At 36.6% G+C, this 24,167-nt stretch overlaps 1 protein-coding gene across 5 annotated transcripts in view; it reads left to right on the top strand.

Moving 5' to 3' along the window:
- LOC114141949 (CUB and sushi domain-containing protein 3-like) overlaps nt 1-24,167 on the top strand; it is a 244,962-nt gene that overhangs the window by 94,156 nt on the left and 126,639 nt on the right. For all 5 annotated transcript variants that reach the window (XM_028012891.1, XM_028012890.1, XM_028012888.1 and 2 more), the window contains 12 exons: nt 1,628-1,744; nt 4,305-4,520; nt 5,863-6,051; nt 7,422-7,591; nt 8,829-8,985; nt 10,845-11,036; nt 13,243-13,369; nt 14,983-15,185; nt 16,871-17,062; nt 18,036-18,174; nt 19,578-19,765; nt 20,102-20,296. In XM_028012891.1, the coding sequence (XP_027868692.1) occupies nt 1,628-1,744; nt 4,305-4,520; nt 5,863-6,051; nt 7,422-7,591; nt 8,829-8,985; nt 10,845-11,036; nt 13,243-13,369; nt 14,983-15,185; nt 16,871-17,062; nt 18,036-18,174; nt 19,578-19,765; nt 20,102-20,296 (2,085 nt within the window). The remainder of the gene's footprint in view (nt 1-1,627; nt 1,745-4,304; nt 4,521-5,862; nt 6,052-7,421; nt 7,592-8,828; nt 8,986-10,844; nt 11,037-13,242; nt 13,370-14,982; nt 15,186-16,870; nt 17,063-18,035; nt 18,175-19,577; nt 19,766-20,101; nt 20,297-24,167) is intronic.

The raw sequence follows: 24,167 nt of genomic DNA, 5'->3' as shown, positions 1-24,167 counted from the left end.
AACACTATGTAACAAAAATAACACTGTAACAATGATATTTTTGCAACAGCAGTTGTTATAATTTTTCTTATTTTAAATATAGGAAATTAAATCATGGTATGTATTGTTTCTTTTTTATATAGTTATTGCAAAACACATCTGCAGTGTAATGTAGTGTATTAACTCAAGATTATCTTGCCATGAAGAGATGAGAGAGATAAATAATGCAAGTCTCTCAAAGTGGAATTTCCCTTAAAAATACATTGGGGTATATTCTAGGTATGTCTGTGTGGTGCCAACTGGCTTGGCATGCTGCATGTGGAGTAATAATTTGCCTAGCATGCCTGTCAACTTTTAATGACTTCATGTATTGTTGGCTCATTAATAAATTAGCAGTTTTTTTGTTTGTGAGTAATGGTGCAAGTCTGGATGTGTCGTGGTCTCTTAAAAACCCAGAGGGTGGAAGGAAGGACCAGGAGGGGTTGGGTACATGCAGCTGTGGAGCCCAAGGCTTTTTACTTCTCTCCCCAAACATCAGCTGATGCATATTACTCTGATACTATATGCATGCATATGTTGTTTAGAAGGCATTTGTGCATTTGCCTGTGTTTTCACTCTTAAAGTAGGAAAATGCCATAGTCCAAAACACAACATAACTAGATAAGTAACTAATAAAAAATTACAAATTTCAACAAATTCCAGAAATGCTTGATTTGACAAGCATTGTCTTTGAGCTGATATGACTTTCTAGTTAAATCTCAGTGACAGCATGAACAAACATTTACGAGTTCAAGCCATATCCAATTACTCCACTTAACCTTCAGCCACATCTGGCATTCACCTCCCAGTGTCCACCAGCCACCGATGAGGAAAGAAATATCTCATTAACTTCCTTTGAGAGGATAAAATGCATTCTGGAAGTAAATTAAGCCAGTCACATCATTGTGGTAGCGGCATTAGTTTTGACAGCATTCCTTGTCTTCACATTTTTACTGGCTCAGTCTTTAAGAGTTACAGCTGGATTATAGAAAATAACCATAATAAAAAAGTTGTTCAACAGTATTTACATCTGCTTAAGAAACACTGAAAATCCCTTTAAAGAAGTGATTATGACTCAGGTTTGTTAGTTACATGGGCAAAGTTAATGACTTGATGTGTTAGATGGAGAACTTGTTTGTTATGGTCAGATGAATTTAACTGTACTGTATTATATGTATCAAATGAATTGCATCGTAATTGTACACGAATCCGACGATAACATTGAGTTGCATAGGAGGAAAATGGATGCCTTGAATTGGGGTCAGACACAACATGACTCAAGTTTTCTAAGCTTTTTAATGATGTTTTCTGATAATGTTTTTGTCAAGCTTAAGATTCCACAACAGTAGAAAACCTGGATGGATAGTTGACCTAATAAATGATTTAGTGTCCTGTGAAAAGGTAGAGCTGGTTTGCGAAGACAAAGAAAGAAAAACATTGCGTTGGCAGCTGCAGAGTAGGTGCTCATAAAAATATTAGGAGATTATATGACTTGAATACATTATTCATGCGAAATTGCTCTTTTGTCTTTAGGTGAAGGATATATTGGTTCAATTGAACTTTCTTTCTCAGTAACACTGACTATCCATTATCGTCCTTTTTTATTCAGCATCATGTGGTGGGGATATCAGAGGGCCTGCTGGGATCATCCTGTCACCAGGCTACCCAGAGCTCTATCCTAACTCTCTCAATTGCACATGGACTGTTGAAGTCAGTCATGGGAAAGGTAGGAAATTGCAGTTTATTAATAAAATGTGGTGTTATTTAAACATAGTTGGTTTGAATTTTATACTGTTTAGAGTAGAACAATTTGTACAGTTAAAATCCATCAATCTAACTACAAACTTTACATTCAGAGGTCAGTCTGTCAAGATGTCTCTTGTTTCTAATTTTTCATTACAAATTAAGAGTTAATTTATTGGTTTGGCGCTTGCGAGAAGGCAGTGACCGTGGATTACAAGATCATAACCTTTTGTCTGAGCCCTTGTTCATAATTACTCAAAAAGCCAACTCAGCTTATTTTACAGTGCATGTGTTCTTTGTAATCCTTAACATTTCCCACTTTCCGAAATAAACATTTATACATACCTCTTTCTTCTTTCATGAGTCAAGTTGTATTATTTAACAAGACATTTTAAAAAGTTAAAACTACATTAGAGTTTCTATTTGCTTTTGCTGTTACAGTAACATAACAAAATTAACAATACACATAGACGTATTGACATTTCAATCCACAAAACCGTACTAAACAAGTTAAGTTGACTTTTGTCAACTTAATGAGTTGGGTTTGCTTAAAGAATTATTTCAAAATCAATAAGGTTGATTTTCTTTGCCTGTAAATACCACTCACTTCTCAGGGGGAAACAAAATTAGCCTTATATTCTTCATCTAGTACATCCTGAATTTTAATCATCATAATATCCATAGAGGTGACTCCAAGTTAATTGATCTTTTGCCTTTATGCACTGTAATAAAATGATCAATCACTTCATTTAGTTATTATTCTAAGGGTCATCTGAAACTTCTTTTATCAAGTGAGCTAAATATTGGGAAGGACATTACATAGTCATACTGGAAGAGATACAACAGATGGCATGGACGTGGCAGCACTGATTGTGCTGAAAAGCAGCCAGTTGGCCATCATAGAGAGAATCAGGATGTTACTGCATCTGAACAACATTGTGTTCAGATGCAATAAATAGGAAGAATACATTTTGTCGGGTTTACATACCGACTTTCAACTAGGTTACATGAATAAAAACATTTATTCATAATTTGTTTTCTGTTCATACTATATTTGGAAATACTTCATTGCTATCAATTTCTCTTATTAATTATAATGTTATGCATCAACCTTGATGATACCATAATAGGTGTAATTTCGTTCCCCTACAATGCAAAGTTATGCTGTTTTGCAACATCAGTACAGTAACAACATTTGCCATATTTATTTACCAGATGAGAGTCAGATTACCCTCATATGTAATGATGTTGATGATGGTCTTATCAGTGTAGACATTAGCTGTAAATGATGAGGAGTAAAAGGGAGTTGGAAGAAGATGCTGCTCCAGGAAATCACTGTTCTTCTGATCACAGACTTGCAATGAATTGCATAATACATTTTAAATTGTATTATAACTAGAATACAACACTGTTAGTTTTTTAATCCTGAACCAAGCCTGCCATTTTGAGCCATTGAATATGCAAATAAATTTCCAGTGACTCTTAATAAATGCACATTTATTTAAGCTTTCCAAAATACAGCAAGCTTCATCATTGATCATGGAATAGACTAAATACCTTTTTTAGACAAAAAAAAAAAAAAAAAGAAATTACTTAACCATAAAAATAAAAAAAAATGGTGCATGTTTGACCCCCTTTTTATGTTTCAGATCCACAAAATATACATTTGGCATTTGTTTCATTAAAATATTGCATTTAATTTATTGCTGAGGAGGTAAAAATGTGTGTTTAACTGTTTAAGTGGGAAGAAAAAGTGGGGTGTTCAAAGAAAATGGACAAATTTGGCCCTTTTGAAAAAAGTTTAAATATCACTGGACTAGAGGTTTGAGAAAACAGAAGACCACTAACAAAACAAACAAACAAAAAAATACTGAGAACCCTGCTTGTCTCAGAGGAAATCCCATCAAGACTTCAAAGGCAAACTGATGGTAAAAATTAATTATCTGGAAAAAAAACTAGAGCACTGATAAAACAGGGGAGGGGGTCAATTAAGCATATCTCAAGGCTGACATAGCAAGGACAAAATACTCATTTGGCAAGATGACATAGCCCAGACAAGAATCCCTCAAAGATTAACTTAAAACATAAATTTATATATACCAAAAACAACAGTAATAAGACAATGATTGGATATATTTGTTATTATAATGGCTATCAATATCAACCAAGATATGCATACTCACCTAGAAATTTATGTACTTCATTATTTTGAAATATGTCTGCAAAGTCCTGAAATCATCACATGCATTTGATGATCTTGGCAGAATTCATTTTTCAAAACCATGGTCACCAGGACTAGTAAATGCATATCCATTTTGTAGATTATATACAGACTAAATTAAAATATCTAATCAAGATACATTTTTAAATTACATGTCTAGATATATTTATGTCACCATACTAACATAGAGGTATTATATTTATGACGTCCATTTGTGGAGAGTGTCTCCAGCTCTGATGGTGATTTTTTTTTCTTTTTCTTTTTGTGTGTGTGTGTGTATTCCTGCAACCCTCCAACTCTGAACTTGATTTTCTCCTCCAAGGTGTCCAGTTCACTTTTCACTCCTTCCACCTGGAGGATCACCATGACTACCTTCTGATAACAGAAAATGGCAGCTTCGCTCAGCCTCTAGCTCGACTCACTGGCTCAGAAAGACCTGCACCGGTTAATGCTGGCCTGTATGGGAACTTCAAGGCCCAGCTACGCTTCATTTCTGACTTCTCCATATCTCTGCAGGGGTTCAACATCTCTTTCTCAGGTAAAAAGGCATACGTTCTCTCTGTTTGTTGGAGAAATGCAAGCGAGGAGTGTTGCTAGCTGTATTGAAGGGAATTTATTAAATAAGGATGGAGAATGAATTGTAGTGAGAGGGATACAAGAAAGAATGCAAAACATGAGGGGTTAGTCTTGTGAGACAGGATGCCAAACTGAAGAGCAGTGACAGGCAGACCGAAAAAGAGAGAGACATGCTAACTATTTTTTCAAAGAAGAGATGAAAAGCACCAAGCCTCTCTGAAGCCTGCATAAAGTAACATTTAATGGGTGTTTTGTTGGTCATTGGGCTGAAGGTAAACTCTGCCTCGGGGCTTGCTGGTAAGAAGAGGATAATTACCACACAGAGAGGTCATGCAGGCAGTAGGCGTCCGACTATGATAATAATACTCATCAAAGCACGTGGGCCAGTGACCTGAGGACTGAGGAGTCTGCAGTGCAAAGAAAAATGGGCCCCATGCCGAGACCAAGGAATGGATAATTACAGAGAAGTGGAAATAGAACTTGAACAGATAGAGGGGAGGTGAGACAGATGGCAGTACTGAATGAGTAAAGTAGATAGCGAGGGCGGAGAAAGACAGAGGTAGGGTGACAGAAGGAAATGCATAGTAAAGAAGAAAAAGGAGACAGGGGCTGTTTCATGAGTGTTCTTGCCAAATATTTGCCTGCTGTTTGCTGAAGTGAAGCATAGCTTATGTATTCATGAATATGCATAAAGCAGTTGCTGATTGTGTGTTTTTTTTTGTCCTTGCGTGCTCTACAATTAGCATCTATAGATTTCCTGATTAGAATTCAATTTTTGACCTTTTAAGACCTTTGTTCAAATGCTGCATATTCTCTCAGGCCACATCCTACAGCAGACTCCTAGAATGCTTTGCTGGGCTCAAATCAATAGGCCTATATGGTTATCCATACAGCCTGTTACACTCTGTGTGAAGGAAATGTAGATGGCATTAAGTTGTTACTCCTCAATCAAAGCCTTTGTTGTATCTTTTCAAATTTTAAGGCCACTAACAACAACACTGTTTAAGGGTTTGCACCACGGGTAGCCTAGTTTTTAGAGCCCATCCTTCATGTCGAGATCTTAAGCTTTAGGCACGTATCCCAACTCGATGAAATGTCCTTGAGCAAGACATTTAATCCCCGCTTGCTGCAATATTTCTTTTTGTCGCTGAATATACAAGAAGAGGAAAAACGAGTAGCAGGGTACTTTTTATAAGCAAGTTTAACTGCAAAATACCTCATCTGTATTAACATTTCTTAGACAGTGTTTGCATTTTCCTGAACAGATTTATGCATGCAATTATTTCTTTGTATCCTGTTTGCAGAATATAATCTTGAGCCTTGTCAGGATCCTGGATCGCCTCAGTTTGGCTGGCACACAGGCTCCAGATTTGGCATCGGCGACTCGCTGTTGTTCTACTGCAACACGGGCTATCGTCTACAGGGGGCAAAGGAGATCGTATGCTTGGGGGGTGGCCGCCACATGTGGAGTGCCCCTCTGCCAAGGTGTGTGGGTACGTGCTCAGCTACTTTTTCTTTCTTGTTTCTGAATGTGCATATTATAGTTTGAGTATCAGACAGGGTAAGCTAATAAATGTATCTACGGCTCCATCATAAATGTTTATACTCATCAATACTGTATTAACTTTGGGCTTAAAGCAGTACATTTGAAGGGTGGAATGATAACACAACAAACATCTTCAATTAATCTTAACTTGTACTAGGTGCATATGTTTAAAATGTGTGCAAATTTTCGTAATGAATAGACGTTTAAAATTATGCAAACAGACTTAAACTTTTAGCTGACGATCCACATTTCTTTCTTATGCAAGAAATGTGTTATAGTCAGACGACACAAAGATGGAGCTTCGTGGTTCCTATGAAGAAAGGATGTTTAAAAGTGTTGAGGTGTAGTCTTCAAGACTTAAAACATTACATTAATTACCAAGTGCTGTCAGGGTAGCATCATGCTGTGGGACTGTTTCTTTGCCAGTGGACCATGGTGCAAAATTGTTCACAATCCTCCCTAAATCATCAGCTACATGGTAGAAATTTGGGCCCAGTTGGGTTTTCCAACACCAATAAAAACTGATTTGGGATTGGCTAATGCAAGGCAATAGTAAGCTTCTAGATCGACTGTGATTGATTAATGGACTGTGTTTATAGGGATAGTACCAAAAAACCAACAAATCATGAAGAAATCCTACCAATGTTAAGAAGAGCATTGATACGTACATGCAGCACAGCAGCAATCTACCCCACATCTCCCAAATGCTTTTTACCAAATATTTTGTGGATAGAAGAAAATCCACATTAAATGTCAAGAAGTTGATTGCCATTGCGTTATTTCTTCCTGGGAATCGCACAATAAAAATTATAGACCCATAATTAATATTATATGTTTGGCCACAAAGAGAGCCTTTTCATTTACTTGAAACATAAATTAAGTACAGTGAGTTGTTAAGAATATATCCTGTGTTGCGTTCTCTTTTTTTATGGTTCCAGGAATTCAGCGATTTCATATTCATATATCTTTCAAATAAATCATAAATCTACAGTTTATGGTGAATATCAGTTCTTTGCTCAGTGTCACTTCAGCTCTGACACTTCTGCCAACTAATCCTCTACTGTTCAATGTTGCAACGGAATTGCTCAATGTTTTTACAACAATCATTTAATGCTCTTCTCACTTCTTATAATGTGTCAGTGCCAGTTAAAAATAATTTTTATGACTGTAGGGTAATAATTGTTCATCCACGAAACACAGTTAACTTGTAACTTTATCTCTTTAGGTAATGATCCAGCTAGGCAGTGTCTACTTCATCTCATTTGTTGTGTATATTCTTATATAATGGATGATGTCTGTGTGTTTGTTTTCTCGCAGCGGAGTGTGGATCCACAGTCTCCAACAATGAGGGAGTTCTTTTGTCGCCAAACTATCCAATGAACTATGACAACGGCCATGAATGCGTGTATAGCATTCAGGTCCAAACAGGAAAAGGCATCAACATCACTGCCAGCGCCTTTCAGCTCGCACAAGGTGACATTCTCAAGGTAAATAATGCCTTTGTTTCTGTTTCTGTTCTGTTAACAAAGAATAACTAATTTTATCAAATGCATTTTAACATTTTTGGTCTGCACCACAGATGTGAAGCAAACCTGCCTTTCATCCTTATATTAACATCAGAAATGTAAAAGAACTGGTAAAGCTAATAAGTTTTCTTTTGTATGTTAGAGAAGTTTCCAAGTGTTTGGTTTTCCCTTACGTTAATCAGATGAGATCAGAAATGGGTCAGGGTGTAAATGTAAGTTTTTAACCAATTACTTGTCTTGCTGAAGTATTTATGCCCTCTGAACCTTTTTTCATTTTCACATAACAGCCAACGTTTTCAGTTTATTTTACTGGTATTGTATGCAATAGTGAAATGTAATGAAAAGTTAGTTGTTTTTTTTTAAGTTGATCTAAAGGTCAGGTTTCCAGCATCTCTGATTCTGTAGTTTTGAATCAAAACTATTGCACATTTAGGGAATCACAATTTGCCATTTTAAGACTTACTGCTGATTCCCAATAAGATTTCATCTGAAATTTGACCAGGAAATTCTTATTCATCAGTTTGCTTTAAAGTAAGCTGTATCATTATTATCCTAGTTCTTTATATTATCTTTTTGTCTTTTACACTCTATAGAGATTTTTTACATGATTCATCTGTGTTTAGATTTATCCATGTTTCCATCAACTACCTTCCCTGTTCTAGTTAAACAAAAGCATCACCATAGCACATAATACCTTTGCTGTTATTCACCACTTTGAATGGTGTGTTCAGGAGAAGGTACAGTGTTAGTGTTCTGCCTCACAAATATTTACATGTACTCCAAATAAATTTACCATTTTCTCTCATCTGACCACAGCACATTCTTTGACATGATCCTGTGTCCTCTACATGCAACGATTTTCTACACTTCACAATCATTAATCATTTGTATGAATATGTTTTCAAGGCACTATAATTCCTAATAACTATTTTGGGCAAATATGTATTCTAATTTGTTCTGCCAAAACCAGATTAAAAGAAGTGTTTTATATTTTTAGAGAACCCAGGAATATATGTTTTATGTATCACATTCATGCAATATATTTGAAACATCTGGTTGTGTTTAAATTGAAAGGGGCTCAGAAATCTGCCAAAAATATGCAATTCCAAAATCTCCTTGAAATGAAAATGTATAGTCAACTTCTATATTTTCTGTTCTGGAATCTGAAAAAAACTCCTGCTTGTATGTCTTTGATTAGCTGTACGATGGTAAGGATGGAACGGCTCCCCTTCTTGGGACTTACACAGGCACACTGATGCAAGGCCTGTCCCTGACCAGCACTTCCAACTATTTGTGGCTTGAATTCAACACAGACCTTGAGTCAACGGCAGCAGGATTCCGCCTCATATACCACAGTAAGCCACATTGCATTTGCCTGGAGAAGGAGGGCCCAAAACTCTGTCCAAATGAGTGAATTTAGCCTCATTTTAGAAGTCTGGCATTTCAAGTAGAGGAGTTTAAAAGAAGGTTTTAATTGACCCTCACCCTGCCTCTGCATGTCTTTCACTGCCAGGGTATCCATTAAGCACAGCGTGGTGTTGCTGCCCTTCTCCAGCACGAAAATGAGCAATTTTCATTCCTTCCATTCTCTTCCTCTGTCTCTCTCTGTGTGAATTCCCTTTGCTTCTTTTCTTTTGGGCTCTACTCCTGCAATTAGTGTCCTTGTCTGCCTAACTGTACCTTGTTATACAGGTGAATTATCACTGGGACTGTTTGGAATCACTCCTTGCATGTATATATGTTTGTAAATGGGTGTTTGGCTTTGTTAAATGTCTTTTATTGTATGCAATATTTACATTGTGTGTTTTTTTGCATGCATGAGTGCATGTCTAAATTGAAAATTTTCAAGCCAATAATAGACAGACAGAATTAAGTTTGACCCATAATTGGCTTGCTGACTTTGTGTTGTTGCTAACCACTTCTAATTTATTTTGGTGGCAACAGGATGCTCTGGTGAGCCTGAATTTTTGCCTCCCAATTTAAATTGTTTTTGTGTTTCACCTGCATTTGAGAGCCCTCTTTTGCCCTTTTAGGTGTTCTATGCAAAAATCAACATGCAGTTGTTAACAAGAACGTCTCTTTTGACCAATCAATAGTTTTGGACTGGTGTGAAAGAATTACTTTTTATCTTTTAGGTGGCTTACATTTTTAGTCTGTAATGGCTACTCCAATCTTGCCAGGTGCAAAAATGTTTTAAGATCTGACAAAGATAAGAAAGGGTTCGTTAATCAGCACTGGGTGCTAATTTGCAACCACAAAATTAACGGCCCTCTGTATATAACTCTAGCTGCAATTAGTAACTGCCGTTTGAGTTAGAAAATTAATGGTTATGAAGAGACAGAGGGTAATAGAATTCCTTCTTTGCCTTTTTTTTCTCCAGGATTTTGCACATGGTATGGAGTATAATGTAAGCTTGTTTGTGTAGTGCTGTCTTTCCTTGGTCTTTTCATTTAGGATGAATGACTCTTTTTAACATGGATAGGTCTGACTAATGTGCAAATCACCATCAGGGCAAGGATATGGTGGAATATGGCCTGCCTAAATCTTGTCTGAACATGAAATCTGATCATGCTTTCATGACTTTTCTACCCAAAGAACTGCGGTAATTTTCTAAATGTGAACATTAACTGCTGGGGATTTATACTGGGCATGACACTTATAATACCACAGCACTATAACACCTGGCATGAGCACGGACCTCACTGCGAAAAAAGACTATAAATCAGTCCTGTACATTTATGTGCAGCTAGTGTTGCTGCACAGCAGAACTCTTGCGGTTTCTACGTGGAACAGAAGAGCCCAAATAAAGGCCATGGCCATGTTCAGACAATGCAGAGCTAAAAAGTTACCGCATCCTTCTCTTGTTTGTGGCTGTTATCCTATAGTATTCCAAGTGGACAGGCCATTTCCCAGTTGTAACTCTGCCCAGACAATGGAATGATTAACTGGGAATATCTCATTTTTGTGTGTGTCCAAAAGGAATTTTATGCTCTTATACAAAGGAACCTCAAGACTACATCTTTGTTAAATTTGAAATTACCTCCCATAGCCCTGTTAGTACCACTTTCTCTGGAAAACTGCACAACACTGGAAATATGTCACAAGCTTTCAGAATGGGTGGTGCTAGTGTGTCTTCCTGAAATAGTTATATGCAGTTTGTTTTTCTTAATGTTGATGAGGTTACGTTTGTGTGTTTCTACCTTTCTGTTTGCAGGTTTTGAGCTTTCGCATTGTGATGACCCAGGAGTGCCTCAGTTTGGCTTTAAAACTAGTGACCATGGTCATTTTGCTGGAAGTGACATATCATTTGGTTGTGAACAAGGCTACACTCTCCATGGCAGTGCCACACTCAAATGCATGACTGGAGAGAGACGCGCATGGGACAACAATCTCCCATCATGCATAGGTAATTTGTTGTCTTTATCACAGCCTTTGCTTCTTTCTGCTTATCTGAATAATACTTACGTATACTTTATAAAAAAAGCCAATCACCGTGTTTTTTTCTCTATGTATGTTTTACAGTTTTAGGGTGAGCTTGGATAACCAATGTCAATTATATTTTCTAAATGACAGAACAAGGAGAGAGGCCACTTTTAAAAAATGTTCTGAACACTTTCTGCCAATTCTGAACTTTACATGTGCTACCTGGGCCTTTAAACAATTTGGAAAAGCCCAGTAATGTCTTATTGTTTGTAAGCCTCTGTTAGTTATCTTGTTAACTTAATTAACAATTAAGTCAATTGAAGGCACACCTGTTAGTGTATTACAAGGCAGTTCCTCTAACATATGGCATAATTTAGACGTAAGAGGGACTGGTTCTCATCAAAAAATATATCTTCATGTAGATATTTCCAACATTTTAAGACACCAACCAGGAATCTAAAGCTTAAACAAAAACTTATCTTTCAAATGTGCAACAGCTTTAAGCATAGACTTTGATTTGCTACAAAGTGTTTTAAGGACAACAAAGTCCATATTTTAGAGTTGTTTTAGTAAATATTTGTGAAAATTTGGAACCAGAACCTAAGGTGTGTATGTGGGGGAAACAAAAATGACTCGGTTACATCACTTCTGCTTGAAGGAATTGGCCAAAATTCTTGCAAACTCCAATAAGCATCTCTTGGAATGTTTGGTTCAATCATGCAGTTTAAAGCTGGTGTCACCAAAGAGTAAGGAACAAAGTATGAGTAGCATGGCACTTTCCAGTGATGGAAATTTGAAAACAGTATGTATTTCTTTATTTTGTTATTTGGCTAACAAAAATAATTTTGGCAATACTAGATTACCTCATTTGCAAAATTGTATACTGATCTAATGTTGGACAGTGAGGACAAAATGTCTATTTATTCACTGAATACAAATATCTGTTTCCAACTCCATTTACTCTCACTATGTCTTTTGTGTTACACAGTCCACCCATCTGACTACCTTCTACAGTCAGAAGACACTGACTGATACTATCAGTGTCTTATTTTATCATTCACCTCAAGCTATCATTGCTCAGCTAGGTGTTAATCTGAAGGATTTATCCCTACATGGGTTCTCCTAATTGCTCTGTGTTGAATTAGTACACACTGCTTGCCATTTTATACGAGGATATAAACAGCTGCAACATTTCATTGTTAATCATTGATCCCTCTGTTGGTTCCTGATGCAGGACTGGATGCATACAATCATTAGAAACCATACAGTGAAGAACTCTGAAATTGATATTGAGTTTTTATTCTATTGTTTGTGGGCAATGTACGGTAATGTGTTTTAATCAACATTTCTTGAAGTGAAGACCTAATTATATGTATGCATACCTTATTGATACCTGTATGTGAAACCTGTAAGTGAAATAAGTATGTGCTGAGACAAAACAAAAACAAAAACAAAAGAAGACAAATGGAAAAAGCTATTACCTACACACAGCTTGAGTCTAGAAGGTGCTTAGAATATATTGGTGTCTACCAGTGATGGATTAGGATAAAAAATGATTTACAAATTCTCAACGTGGGGAGAATTTTTGTTTAAATGGCACTACTTTCTTCTGTCTATTTTTCTTTTTCTTGTTTTTTTTTACTTTTGTTTGCTAAAAAGAAAGTTAGTTAGAAAAAATAAACAACAGAAGACCCTTCTAAATTAGGTTATTGACTTTCTGTTTAGCCCTGCGACAGACTGGCGACCTGTCCAGGGTGTACCCCGCCTCTCGCCCGGAACGTAGCTGGAGATGGGCACCAGCAACCCTCCCGACCCCATTAGGGACAAGGGTGAACAGAAAATGGATGGATGGATGGATGGATGGACTTTCTGTTTAAAAGGGGTGGATCACTGAATGGTCAACAATAATTAGGAGATTTTTTGTGTTCAATGTGAGAAGGATTTTCTTTCCATTTCTCTAAAGTTGTATCCTTGCTCAGGTATTTCTACCATTGCCCCATGTTGTGGTACTGATTATAACTTGTCACTGTAGCCGTCCTTGTAATTAAATGCTCTCAATTGTAGCATGGATAACAAGGTGGTAATCATCTGTAGGACACAACAGACTGGATATCTCTACAATTCAGAACCAAATTCTGTATTTGTGGGTTCCTCTGAAATATATTCTTTTTTGTTGTTGTTGCTTGCAGCGGAGTGTGGTGGTAGCTTCAAGGGAGAATCTACAGGACGGATCCTGTCTCCGGGGTATCCATTTCCCTATGACAATAACCTAAGGTGCACCTGGACAATTGAAGTCAGTCCTGGCAACATTGTCAGGTAACTCTTCTCTGAGATTCATGCATCTATATTATGTGTAACTTGTAAGTAGTTTTTATACCTTTTGAATTTTTTTCTAGTTGTTCCTGTTACAAACTATAAATCATCAACTCCCTAAAGACCAATGAACAAAACAGATAGGTCAGGGATAAAGTTCCAAAGAAGTAGAAATTAGACCCAACTTATCAAAACCTACCCAAAGTTTCAACATCTTAAGAAGGTATTTTCAGTCCAATGAGCACAGCTGAAGATCTGCAAAGACTTGGTCATCCACCTAAACTGATAGGTGAGGCAGGGAGAACAATAATCAGAGAGCCTCCCTTTATTTCCAGTGAAAATTCAGCTTATTTTCACCTGAGATAAAATAAACTGAAGGGTGAATTGTCACCATTCAGCTTTTTCAACAGTATCCTTAAAGAAGCTAATGAGATTTGCAGCTCAGATGAGAGAACATGTTTACATGGTAGCTGTTAGGGGTGCAGTCCACAAGTCTCCACTTTATGAAAATGTTCCAAGCAGAAAGCAGTTGTTGAAAGAAATCCATGAAGTACTATTTGCCTTTGCCAAAACCATGTGAGGGAGCAAACAAGTGCAAGAGACACCAATTGGTCAGACCAAAATAGTGCTTGTTTGGATACAGCACTGTCTGGCAAAAAAAAACAAAAACTAAAGCTGTATGTTACACTAAATACAGCATCTTTATGGGATAAAGTTGTGGGGGCATCATCATGCTGTGGCAATACATTTTTTATCAAGCACAGAGAAGCTGATGGGGAAGACAGATGTTTTATTAACAGACCTGATTAGTGAATCTCACTATTTGAAACAGAAATATTTCTTGATACAACCTATGCATAATAAACACTATGCCATCCAAATATTAAGCAGAAGTTGGTTATACAGCTTGAGGTACTTTGAAATCATTTAGGACCTCAAAATTTAACACAGAGATTTTGCCTAAAACCACATTGTAAGTCTATCTTTCATAGCCAAAGATCAGCTTTCCAAAAGATCTAAATAATCTACAACTATTTTTTTTTTTTTTTTTTTTAATTTTTTGAGTCGAGTTGAGCTTGAAAACCGGAGGAATTTCCAACACCGTTAGATGTCTTCAGAAGAGTTGGCCTCCAGCAACTCTTTCAAGAATGATTGGAAAATAACAGCAATGGAGCCAAGGGACTGCAAGGGACACGATAGCCTTTTTGTTCTGTTGAAAGCATCTTGTGTTACTTCATATTACAACTCGTTTTAGCTTTCAGGGTGAAGTAAACATGTTATACTTTCATAAAGTTGGTCATAATGATGCTCGTTGTCAGAGGAGCTGCTTTAGGCTTAATGAAATTGCAAATCAGTTTTTGGTCTTTTACTAAACTTCTTAACTTTGTCTGAAAGTTAAGAGTTTAAATTTTGGATCAATGATTCCAAAACTTTGGTAAACTGCCCACAATCATACAGTCAGTATTTCAAGCTAAGCCTGTTACTATTACTTTAGTTTTGTTCATTTCTGTCTTTTTTTCCCAAGAAAATTTATTTATTTATTTTAAATCTGGGCTGTTCAAAGAAATACATACATTATAAACTCCACTTTTTTATTTCAAATTCACCTCTTTCAGCCTCCAGTTTCTTGCGTTCGACACAGAGGCGTCTCATGACATTCTGAAAGTCTGGGATGGGCCTCCTGAGAATGAGATGGCTCTGAAGGAGGTCAGCGGTTCACTGCTGCCTGAAGGAATTCACTCCACTCTCAACATTGTCACCATTCAGTTTGAGACGGACTTTTACATCACCAAGTCTGGTTTTGCTATTGACTTCTCAAGTAAGTTTGCCTTCTGTAGCTTGTTTGCTCTTAGAGTTATTGTAAAAGAGAAAATACCCATATGCTTAAACATACAGCACTCCAAGCAGTGGGATTGTGAAAAGGCTTCCTGTTTGCTATAATTTGTCACTGTCAGCATTTATATTGCAAAGCATCCTTTTATCAATAACATGAGTGAAAGTGAAAGCTCAGTGTTTTACACTTCATTGCTGACTGTCTGCTGGTTGCTGCTCAGATATTAATGCCCTCCATGAGCTCTACTAATGACTAGTCTAAAAGCTGAAGCACCTGTAAGAAAGTGGAAAATGAAAGACTGTATAGAAGATGATAAGTTGGAAATGCCTTCACTTTAGCATAAATTCATAGCTGGCTAATGTAAAAATCAATTATATAGAATTCAGTGCAGTCCAAAATGGAATAGGTTTTCTTGTTACGCACCATACTCGTGCACTGTTTGGCTAAGATACTCATTTTCAGATTACAATAAAATTAGTAATGCAAAAGTGTAATTTTTCCACCGACAGTACACTCACTCAAAGATTTTCAAGTGGCAGTTGAGAATTTCACTAGAAATCCATGCAGAGTTTAATTCTGTTTTAAACTTTATCATGTTTACATTCTGTCTATTCTAGTCTTGTTTGTTCCTTTGTGGTTTGCCTTCTCATGGATTTACGTTTGTTTGTTCCCTATTCTGTTTTGTTTGCTCTTTGCAGAGTAATTTGACAATCATCACACCTGATTTCTTACTATTCATTTATGCTTTCAGTTCATTTAGTTTTTGACTTGCATCAAATCTACTTGATTTTTGCCTTTGGTACACCGCTCAAGTCCAAACTTGTGTTCCTTTGTTTTTGTAAAAAACAGCAAATAGAACATGATTGGTCTTCAGATATCTAGTTTTTGTAAATCTTTGACTCGCTGATAGCACATTTTGCTGATTCTGACTTTCTTTTTAAGAACTATAACATACGTCTTATAGCAGCATTCAAGGTATGTTTATTGTTTCATAATAACACTTTGCTCTACATTCTGCAATTTGTAATATTCATTGGAACATGTTTAATGTTTACACTTGACAGCAGTTCACTGAAATTAAGATTTATTTCATATTTTTGTAATTTCACTTCCTCAAAGGAGAAGTGAGTTCTCCTTTGAGAAAGTAAAGTAATTAGAAAAAGGTATTTGCAGATTTTGTGGAGACAATTATTTGGATTATTGTTTAGATAGCTTGTGAATATGGAATGTCTGCATTGGTGACACACAAGCCCATTAAATTTGTCTTTATTATTTAGGTCATGTATGCACCTTTTAAGTCACCCTTGAGATTATTTTATTTTTTAAGCTAAATTACAATTTCCTATGTAAGCAATAAAATTGTATAAAACTCACAAATTTAAATTTAAACTCTTAATAGTCTTGAAAGGTGGAATATATGAGGGAAATAATTTCTTTTCACTAGACCACCCTCGCAGTCCCTGAGCTGCTGCACAGCTGTGGTCTGACTGATATCAGCCAGTAATTTGCTCAGTGTTGCCTATATTTTCAGCTTAACAGCTGTCTACTATGAGATATAAGTCTGGGTACATGTGTTCTTCACTGGTTTCCTGCACGTTTGATCCTGAAATGCATATGCTACTGTATTGATGTGTCACATGTGTGTATCTCTGTGTATGTTTGCCCTTCAGGTTCACTGGCAACAGCCTGCAGAGATCCAGGTATTCCCATGAATGGCAGTCGTAACGGAGAAGGGCGGGAGCCCGGCGACTCTGTGACCTTCTCTTGTGATCCGGGATATGAATTGCAGGGAGAGAGCAGAATCACCTGCATCCAAGTGGAAAATAGATACTACTGGCAGCCCAGCCCTCCAAGCTGCATCGGTGAGGAAGAGGGGCGATAGTGTGACTTGGAGAGAAAAGGATGGATGTGCAGAAGCGATAGAGAAAAGTGTATGGATTGAAGGATGGAGTGAGGGAAGGTAGGGGATCAGAATAAATGAGAAATAGTAAGAAGAAGAGGTGAGTGAAAGTTAGTTTAATAACAGGCTGCAGCTCTCCCTCACTGGTGTCTTTAAAATACATGAAGGTTAAACAAGACTCTTCAAATGTGTTTGAGCTGTTGCCAGCTCTTATGTGGACAAATCCACTTCAGTTGCCTGTTAAATACTGAGGGCTATAGTCTCCTGTCACATTGACTTATTAGAGCTTAGCTGCTAATTACTTAACAATGCAATTAGAAATAATTACACCAAGTAGTTTAATGGAGTTAAAGTTGCTGGTGGCTTATCTAAAGACAGTGGTATTCGGCTTTAGAAGAACCTTGTTGCATTTACTGGTCTTGTACAATCATTACAAATCCTTTAAAATAGTAAAGCTGGTCTTATTTCAGGGTAACAGGAGAAAATCAGAAATTTGATTTTAGTTTCTGTTTATCTTTTGTCTCGAGATATTATCATTTTAAAACTAACTGACAGCTGATTATAATAGTTTTATTTTCTGAACAATTTTTGTTAAATATTCATATGTCAAGCTAGTCATTGTGAATGTATAACAAACTAGAGATTATGCCTATGATGAGATATTTATTTCATTTAAATAATTAGAAAAACACAAATTTTGCCGTATTACAGAGGCCCTGAAGATTATTCCTTAAATCCTCTGCTGCAAAGATGTCAAACCAGGTTATGAAGATTCAGTCGTTTCCACTGAATGACCTGCTGTCCTCCTTTTCCCCCCACCTCAGACCAAATTCTGCTTGCCTAAAGACTTTGCAGGAGTTCAGGAACATTGAATAACTTTTTGTACCTGGCGTTTTTCTTCTACTTCTTTCTTCTTTTCTGCTTTACCACTTAAGCCCCATGTGGTGGGAATGTGACCGGGTCTTCTGGATTTATCCTGTCTCCAAACTATCCACACCCGTACCCACACAGCAAAGACTGTGACTGGCTGATTGCAGTTCACTCCGACTATGTGATTTCTCTGGCCTTCATCAGGTAAACTGACAATGTCATAATTTAAAGACAGATTATGAATAAAGCCATTGCACCATGTACAACTTAAATAGAATAAGCATGAATTATACCATTTATTGCTATTATTTAGAAAATAATAATGTGCAATTAATGTCTCAGGGTCAACTCTCGCCTTTACCAATTTTGTGCTAAAGTCTTTGTAATGTATAACAGAAGAATATGGAAGACACCTGTGTAAAAATGTAAAAGTTTATGGTAATCTTTCTGCAGATGATACCACAGATTAAAAAAACAAACAACTATATTCTGTCTTTTGAGGACATGGCTTACTGGCTTGCAGAATAAAGCTTTTTCCAAACCTGTTATGTTTGTAACCTGGCCGTAAGTCAATGAACCCAGTTCTCCTTTGGTGCACAGCAGCTCAGCGTGTGCCATGGAAATGCTTGTTTTCTGCTGTGGAACCAGCTAAGACAGAACCGCATGGAGAAAAGTTTGAAATGTGTGCTATGCAGAGAACCGTGTTTGAGTCCAGGTGTATTTGGAGATAATGGAATACTGAATTTTCTCAGTAGACAGCTGGAAGACATTCCATCCACTTTGCTCAAACATGGTGACACTGAATATTTGGGTGAATACTTTATAGTAGAAGTGTGATATGAGTGCAGCTCATTTCTTGTGCTGAAAAAAAAAAAAAAACCCAGACCATGAACTTTATATTATTAATTGCAAACTAAGCATGTGGCCTGACTCCAAAAATATCATAGGACTACTTCTTCTCACATATATTGTTTTTTTGTTTTTTTTTCTATGAAGACATGCAAAACAGCATTGGTTCATCCTTTCAACACCATCCGTCTTCTCAAAACAAATTCTGGAGAAACAAGTCTCCAGAATTCTTTTCTCCAACTTTTTCTTTCAAAACGAACTGCTAATAAAGTTACCACAATCCAGCCTCCCTCTTGGGAATGCCAAATGAAAGAATGGAGATAGGATTTTAAATTGGAGCTGCCTTGATCTAACTCAAACACAATTATCTCCAAGCTATTTACATTTTTGTCATAAACCGTGCTCATTATTTTGAAAACAAATGCCCCTCTCCCTCTTGGTGCGGCGTATGATTTGATATACAGCGCTACAATATAAAACGATCTTTTCACACTGCATTGCCATCGCCGTCTGGGAAGATTTTGTGCCACTGCAGTGTCACAACAATTTAATCTCCTCTCACCTCTCTGGTGAGATATTTTCTTTTTTTATATATCTCTTTGTATCAAGCCACAAAACAAATATCTTGGCATGACTCACACTTTGCACAGCAATACTTAGTCTCATTTTAAAACCATCTCTTAATGTGCATTCTGGTGGCTGGAAATTTGCAAAACAATAACTTTTATCTCCTGTCTTTTTTGCTTCTTTTTTCGCAGCTTCAGCATTGAACCCAACTATGACTTTTTATACATATATGATGGGCCTGATAGCAGCACTTATCTGATTGGCAGTTTCCAAGACAGTAAACTTCCAGAGAAGATTGAGAGCACCTCCAACTTCATGTACTTGGCATTTCGAAGCGATGGGACTGTGAGCTACACTGGATTTCACTTGGAATACAAAGGTACTGTAATTGCCTTTGCAAAGTGGGATTCTGCATCTATTTTTACAGAATAATTTTCTGTGTTGGCGTGGGGGGATTTTACCGTGATGAATTATAAATGAAGGAATTTGAATTTAGAAATGTCCAAGCCTATGTTATTTAGCCTTGAATTTATCTCTTTATTTTTACTTGTTTACCAAATAGATACACCATTAGTTTATGGAGTTTTAATTATTCTGGCGGATCTCTTGCTTTCTGTTTGATGGTCTACATTTATATTAATTTATGCCCAAGTACGAGCTTACTCGTGTTTCATAGTTGTTCCTCTTGTAAAAGCTTTGTTATTTTGATTGACAGCAAAACTGCGGGAGGCTTGTTTTGATCCTGGGAATGTAATGAACGGCACTAGAATGGGTGCAGACTACAAGCTGGGATCTATGGTGACATTTCATTGTGAGGCTGGGTACCTGCTTCAGGGCCACTCCACACTCACATGTGTCATGGGCAACAGCAAGAGACCAGAATGGGACCGAGCCAAACCTACCTGTCAAGGTAAGAGGCAACATTTCAGCTACGAAAGCCCTGAGGTGCTTAATTCTTTACTACTAGAACCAGCTTTAGTACGAAAAGTACTTTAATGTCATGACTTTATGTGGATAAAATGGGGGCTTGAAGTTTATTTAAAATACTCATGCAACATTTATGCACCACAGGCATCCTAAGCATGGACTGTAATGATAATGTATTTTCTTCTGCAAGGGAATGCACAGAACAGTCTTGTCAAACATTTCATTAGCATTAGCTTAGATGAAACTCCTTACAGACATAGATCACAATCAGCTTATAGGAAAAGCTCCGTTCTAGAAAATTAAGTCAAATGCATTTGAAGACCTGCAGCCAATTTGCCATATCAGATTAGAAAGCTGTCTTTTAAAACTCGATAACATATATTTTGGGCTTTGTCTCTTCCAAAATGTATATTCTTCGATGGTAAAATGTTTTCCAGCTCCTCTTGGGGACATATCCAGGATCAAATTGGGTGAGATGCAAAATCCCTCCAGCAAATTCTTGGTGTTCTCTGGGGTACAGCATCCAAATCACTGCAGATGGCTTGCCCACCTGTCCAGCTCATACTTCATTTAGTTACAACATGAACAAGATTTTGAGGAATTTTAGCTCCCAATGTTGATACAGCAGCTTAGCTCCAATGTGGAGGACATAACACTCTGTAGGTCATTACACTAGCCTGAAACCTCAACTCGTATTCCACATAGTTCCTGACTATTCTGTCAGAGACAGAAAGTTCAGTCCCACATTTAGTTGCAAAAACCAAGTTTTTCCAACTTTTCTTAGGCTTGGACTTTAGATCAACTCATATTAAAGTCATCATGGACAAGTACATCTTAAAAAATCTGAACATTTTGAAAAAGTCCACATTGTGTGTGTCTGTTTTTTAGAAAATGAACATAATTTATTATACAGACTAGACTAAATTAAAATTAAAAAACCCTGTAACGAGCTCTTTATGCATGAAGAGTAAAGAATTATTCAATGATCAGAATCTGTAGTTCAGCATTCAGTAATGAAAATAGATGTCCACCTACTCTTTTTTTATTTAAAAATTATAACAGCATTAACCCAAATGTTTGATGTACATACAAACATAGAACAAAATCTGTCACAAGCCTTGTTCTGTGTTTACACCAAGTATTTATTTCAAAGGAGATGTTTAAAGAAACTCGTCTGTATTACAAAGTAAAGAGAAAATAGGAAGGATTTAAGGTGATGGAAGAAACTACACAGTGTTTCCCCCCAAAATTACATCACTTAATGCATTTTTTAAGTATCGTATCTGCTAAGGTTAACTTAGAATTTAGCTCCTATTTCATTGGAAAATGTGATCACCCACTTTCACACCAGGGAGAAATTCATTACCTTTACAGTTGGAACGTGTGAAACTTCACTAATCAGTGCTGAAGATAAGAGCAGTACTAAAGAATACGAGCTTCCCTCTGCAACGGTTGTCACTCAGAGATGTAAGTCTGAAAAGATCACCTAACCGGGCTGAATGTCATGCACCAATGCACTGAATGTCGAGTGACTCTTCCATCATTTTATTTAGAGATAAGCTGATGTAGTTGTCATTTTTCATATTTTAAAAGGTTAAAAGTGTGCTATATTTTATGTCAAACTGTATTATCAGCAGCTGCATTCTTTGAAAATATTAACTATTTTATGTGTTCATACCCACTTGTGTTTTAAAACCTGTATCAAAAAGAACTGTGTTGTTGTGTTGTTGACATACTGGAATAGGAATATTTAAAAAAAAAAAAAAATCAAATAATTTTTAACGATGGCAATAATTGTCCACATTCTTTTTTACCATTATCACATTTTTACTATTCTATTCTAATGAATGAAAAGTGTATACATTTTTAACAACTTATCTCCTTCAATGATAAGTGGCACACTTCTTACCCACATGGAAATCCTTTTGCATATTCTCAAAGCTTTTTTGCACATTTCCACTTGGATTTTCTTCTAGATCTGTCTCCAGTTGTTCACAGTTCACAGAACTTCCCATGACCACTTAATCACCCTTATAAATAATTTTTGACATCTCTTCTTTGTAAAAATGAAAGTGCAAAACATTCTGGCACAACTAACTCTTTCATGGTGAATTCATTAGTATATTATGGTGTATATATACGATTTAGCCACTAGTCCAGTTTAACATTTTGCCCTCTACTATGCTCTTTTTACCTTCGTGTAAGGTTTTCATCAGCAGTCGATGTCTACCAAAGCGAACACAAGGTTTTCAGCAGGAAATGGTCATCTTTGAATCAAGATAACATGGATTTGGACATGCCTCACTTTGTCAGACACTGGGCAGATTGCCCCGCTTTTTATTCAGTATGAATTCTGCATGGTGTTGAAGAGTTCACTGGTGTGATTTGAATTTGTTCAAAGGTGGTGCTAACTGTAAGGCACAGTTCAAGAATATTTTTTACCTACAGTTTTAGCTCTAGTAGATACCTCTCTTTAAAATATTCTTCTGTATAATGACATAGTGTATGATGAGATCAAAATAGAAATGGCACAAAATAAAGAAAATAAGATCCATTTGAAGTCTGCATTAGAATTATACTGAGTAGCAATGGAGATGATTTTATACTTTTGTATGATTTAAAAATACAATATTATTTCACAGTGATTTTTTTTTCTTTGTAAACTCAAATGGTAATATTGTTCTGCCAACCTGACTGAGTGGTACTTACAAAAAAGCTTTCATTTAAAATAGACATTAATATATAGTGATATTCATGTTGATCCTGGATTTTATAAAATAAGATAATCCACCTTTGTATGCATTCATTCAAACTGACTCAATCTTTGCTTTCCTTAAGCTTTCAAACAATTACAATCAAGCATAAGTTTCTCATCACGTTTGTGTCCCTACATTTGTTTGATTATGCTCTAGCAGTTTCCTTTTTCTATGAAAGTAATTCACTTGTAAGTGGTGATGAGGCCCTTTAAATGTAATCAGCTCAAAGTCTTGGAACGCTGAACATCTTTATTCACAGCTGTTCTCTGGCAGACTCTTGCACTGAAGATCTGATCTTTTTTGAAACAAAATCTCTGAGACTTTAATCTTAAATCAAAGTTTAAATAATGTCCAAATTTAAATAAAAATGTAACTTTTTTTCTGAGCATCTAGGGAATTCTAACCAATAAATCAATGAAAACACACAAAACTGCCTGAAAGTAAGTCTAAATTCGTGCTCAGCTGTTAGAAGAAAATCATTACAGCATAAAAACTCATTTTTTAAGGTCTCTCTTACAATCACCAGATACCCAGAGCAATGGGCTATTTTCTAAGAGCAGTTTTCTGAAATTCCCTTTCCCATGTGTTCATCAGCATAGCATGAGTGAGTGTCCCGTTTGCTATCGTCACATATGTTTAATTTCATGCTTCTTGCTTCTTCAAAATTCAAATATGACTAAATTGCTTGTGGATCACTTTAAATAACTTTTTCTAAGTGCTTCTTGTGTGTTTTGCTATTTGAAGTGTTGGCACCACGTGGATTGTGTGTTGGTCGAGTTGGTCCAGAGCAGCTGGTGACAACTATCCATTGACAAATGAGTGCATGTTTGTTTACTGTTGAGGGTCCCATACCTGATGGCTCCGTCCGTCAGGTCTGACATAAGCACATGAGGGAGCCTCTTGGCAAATTAGGTATATCACGAGGAGCTTAAGATGAGATTCTAGAATGCGATACAAATGCAGAGTAGATTTAGTCCTATACTACTGAGTTACTAGCCAAATAAATACCTGTCAACAAAAACATGCAGGAGTATGACTGGTTATGTGTGCAAAATGACAAAAAGGCGATGAATGTAAATGAATAAAATGGTAAATAGA

This window comes from Xiphophorus couchianus, chromosome 3, assembly GCF_001444195.1.
Source record: "Xiphophorus couchianus chromosome 3, X_couchianus-1.0, whole genome shotgun sequence".
Taxonomy (NCBI): Eukaryota; Metazoa; Chordata; class Actinopteri; order Cyprinodontiformes; family Poeciliidae; genus Xiphophorus; species Xiphophorus couchianus.
The sequence above is the reverse complement of the archived record's forward strand: the minus strand, read 5'-3'. Positions and strand labels throughout refer to the sequence as shown.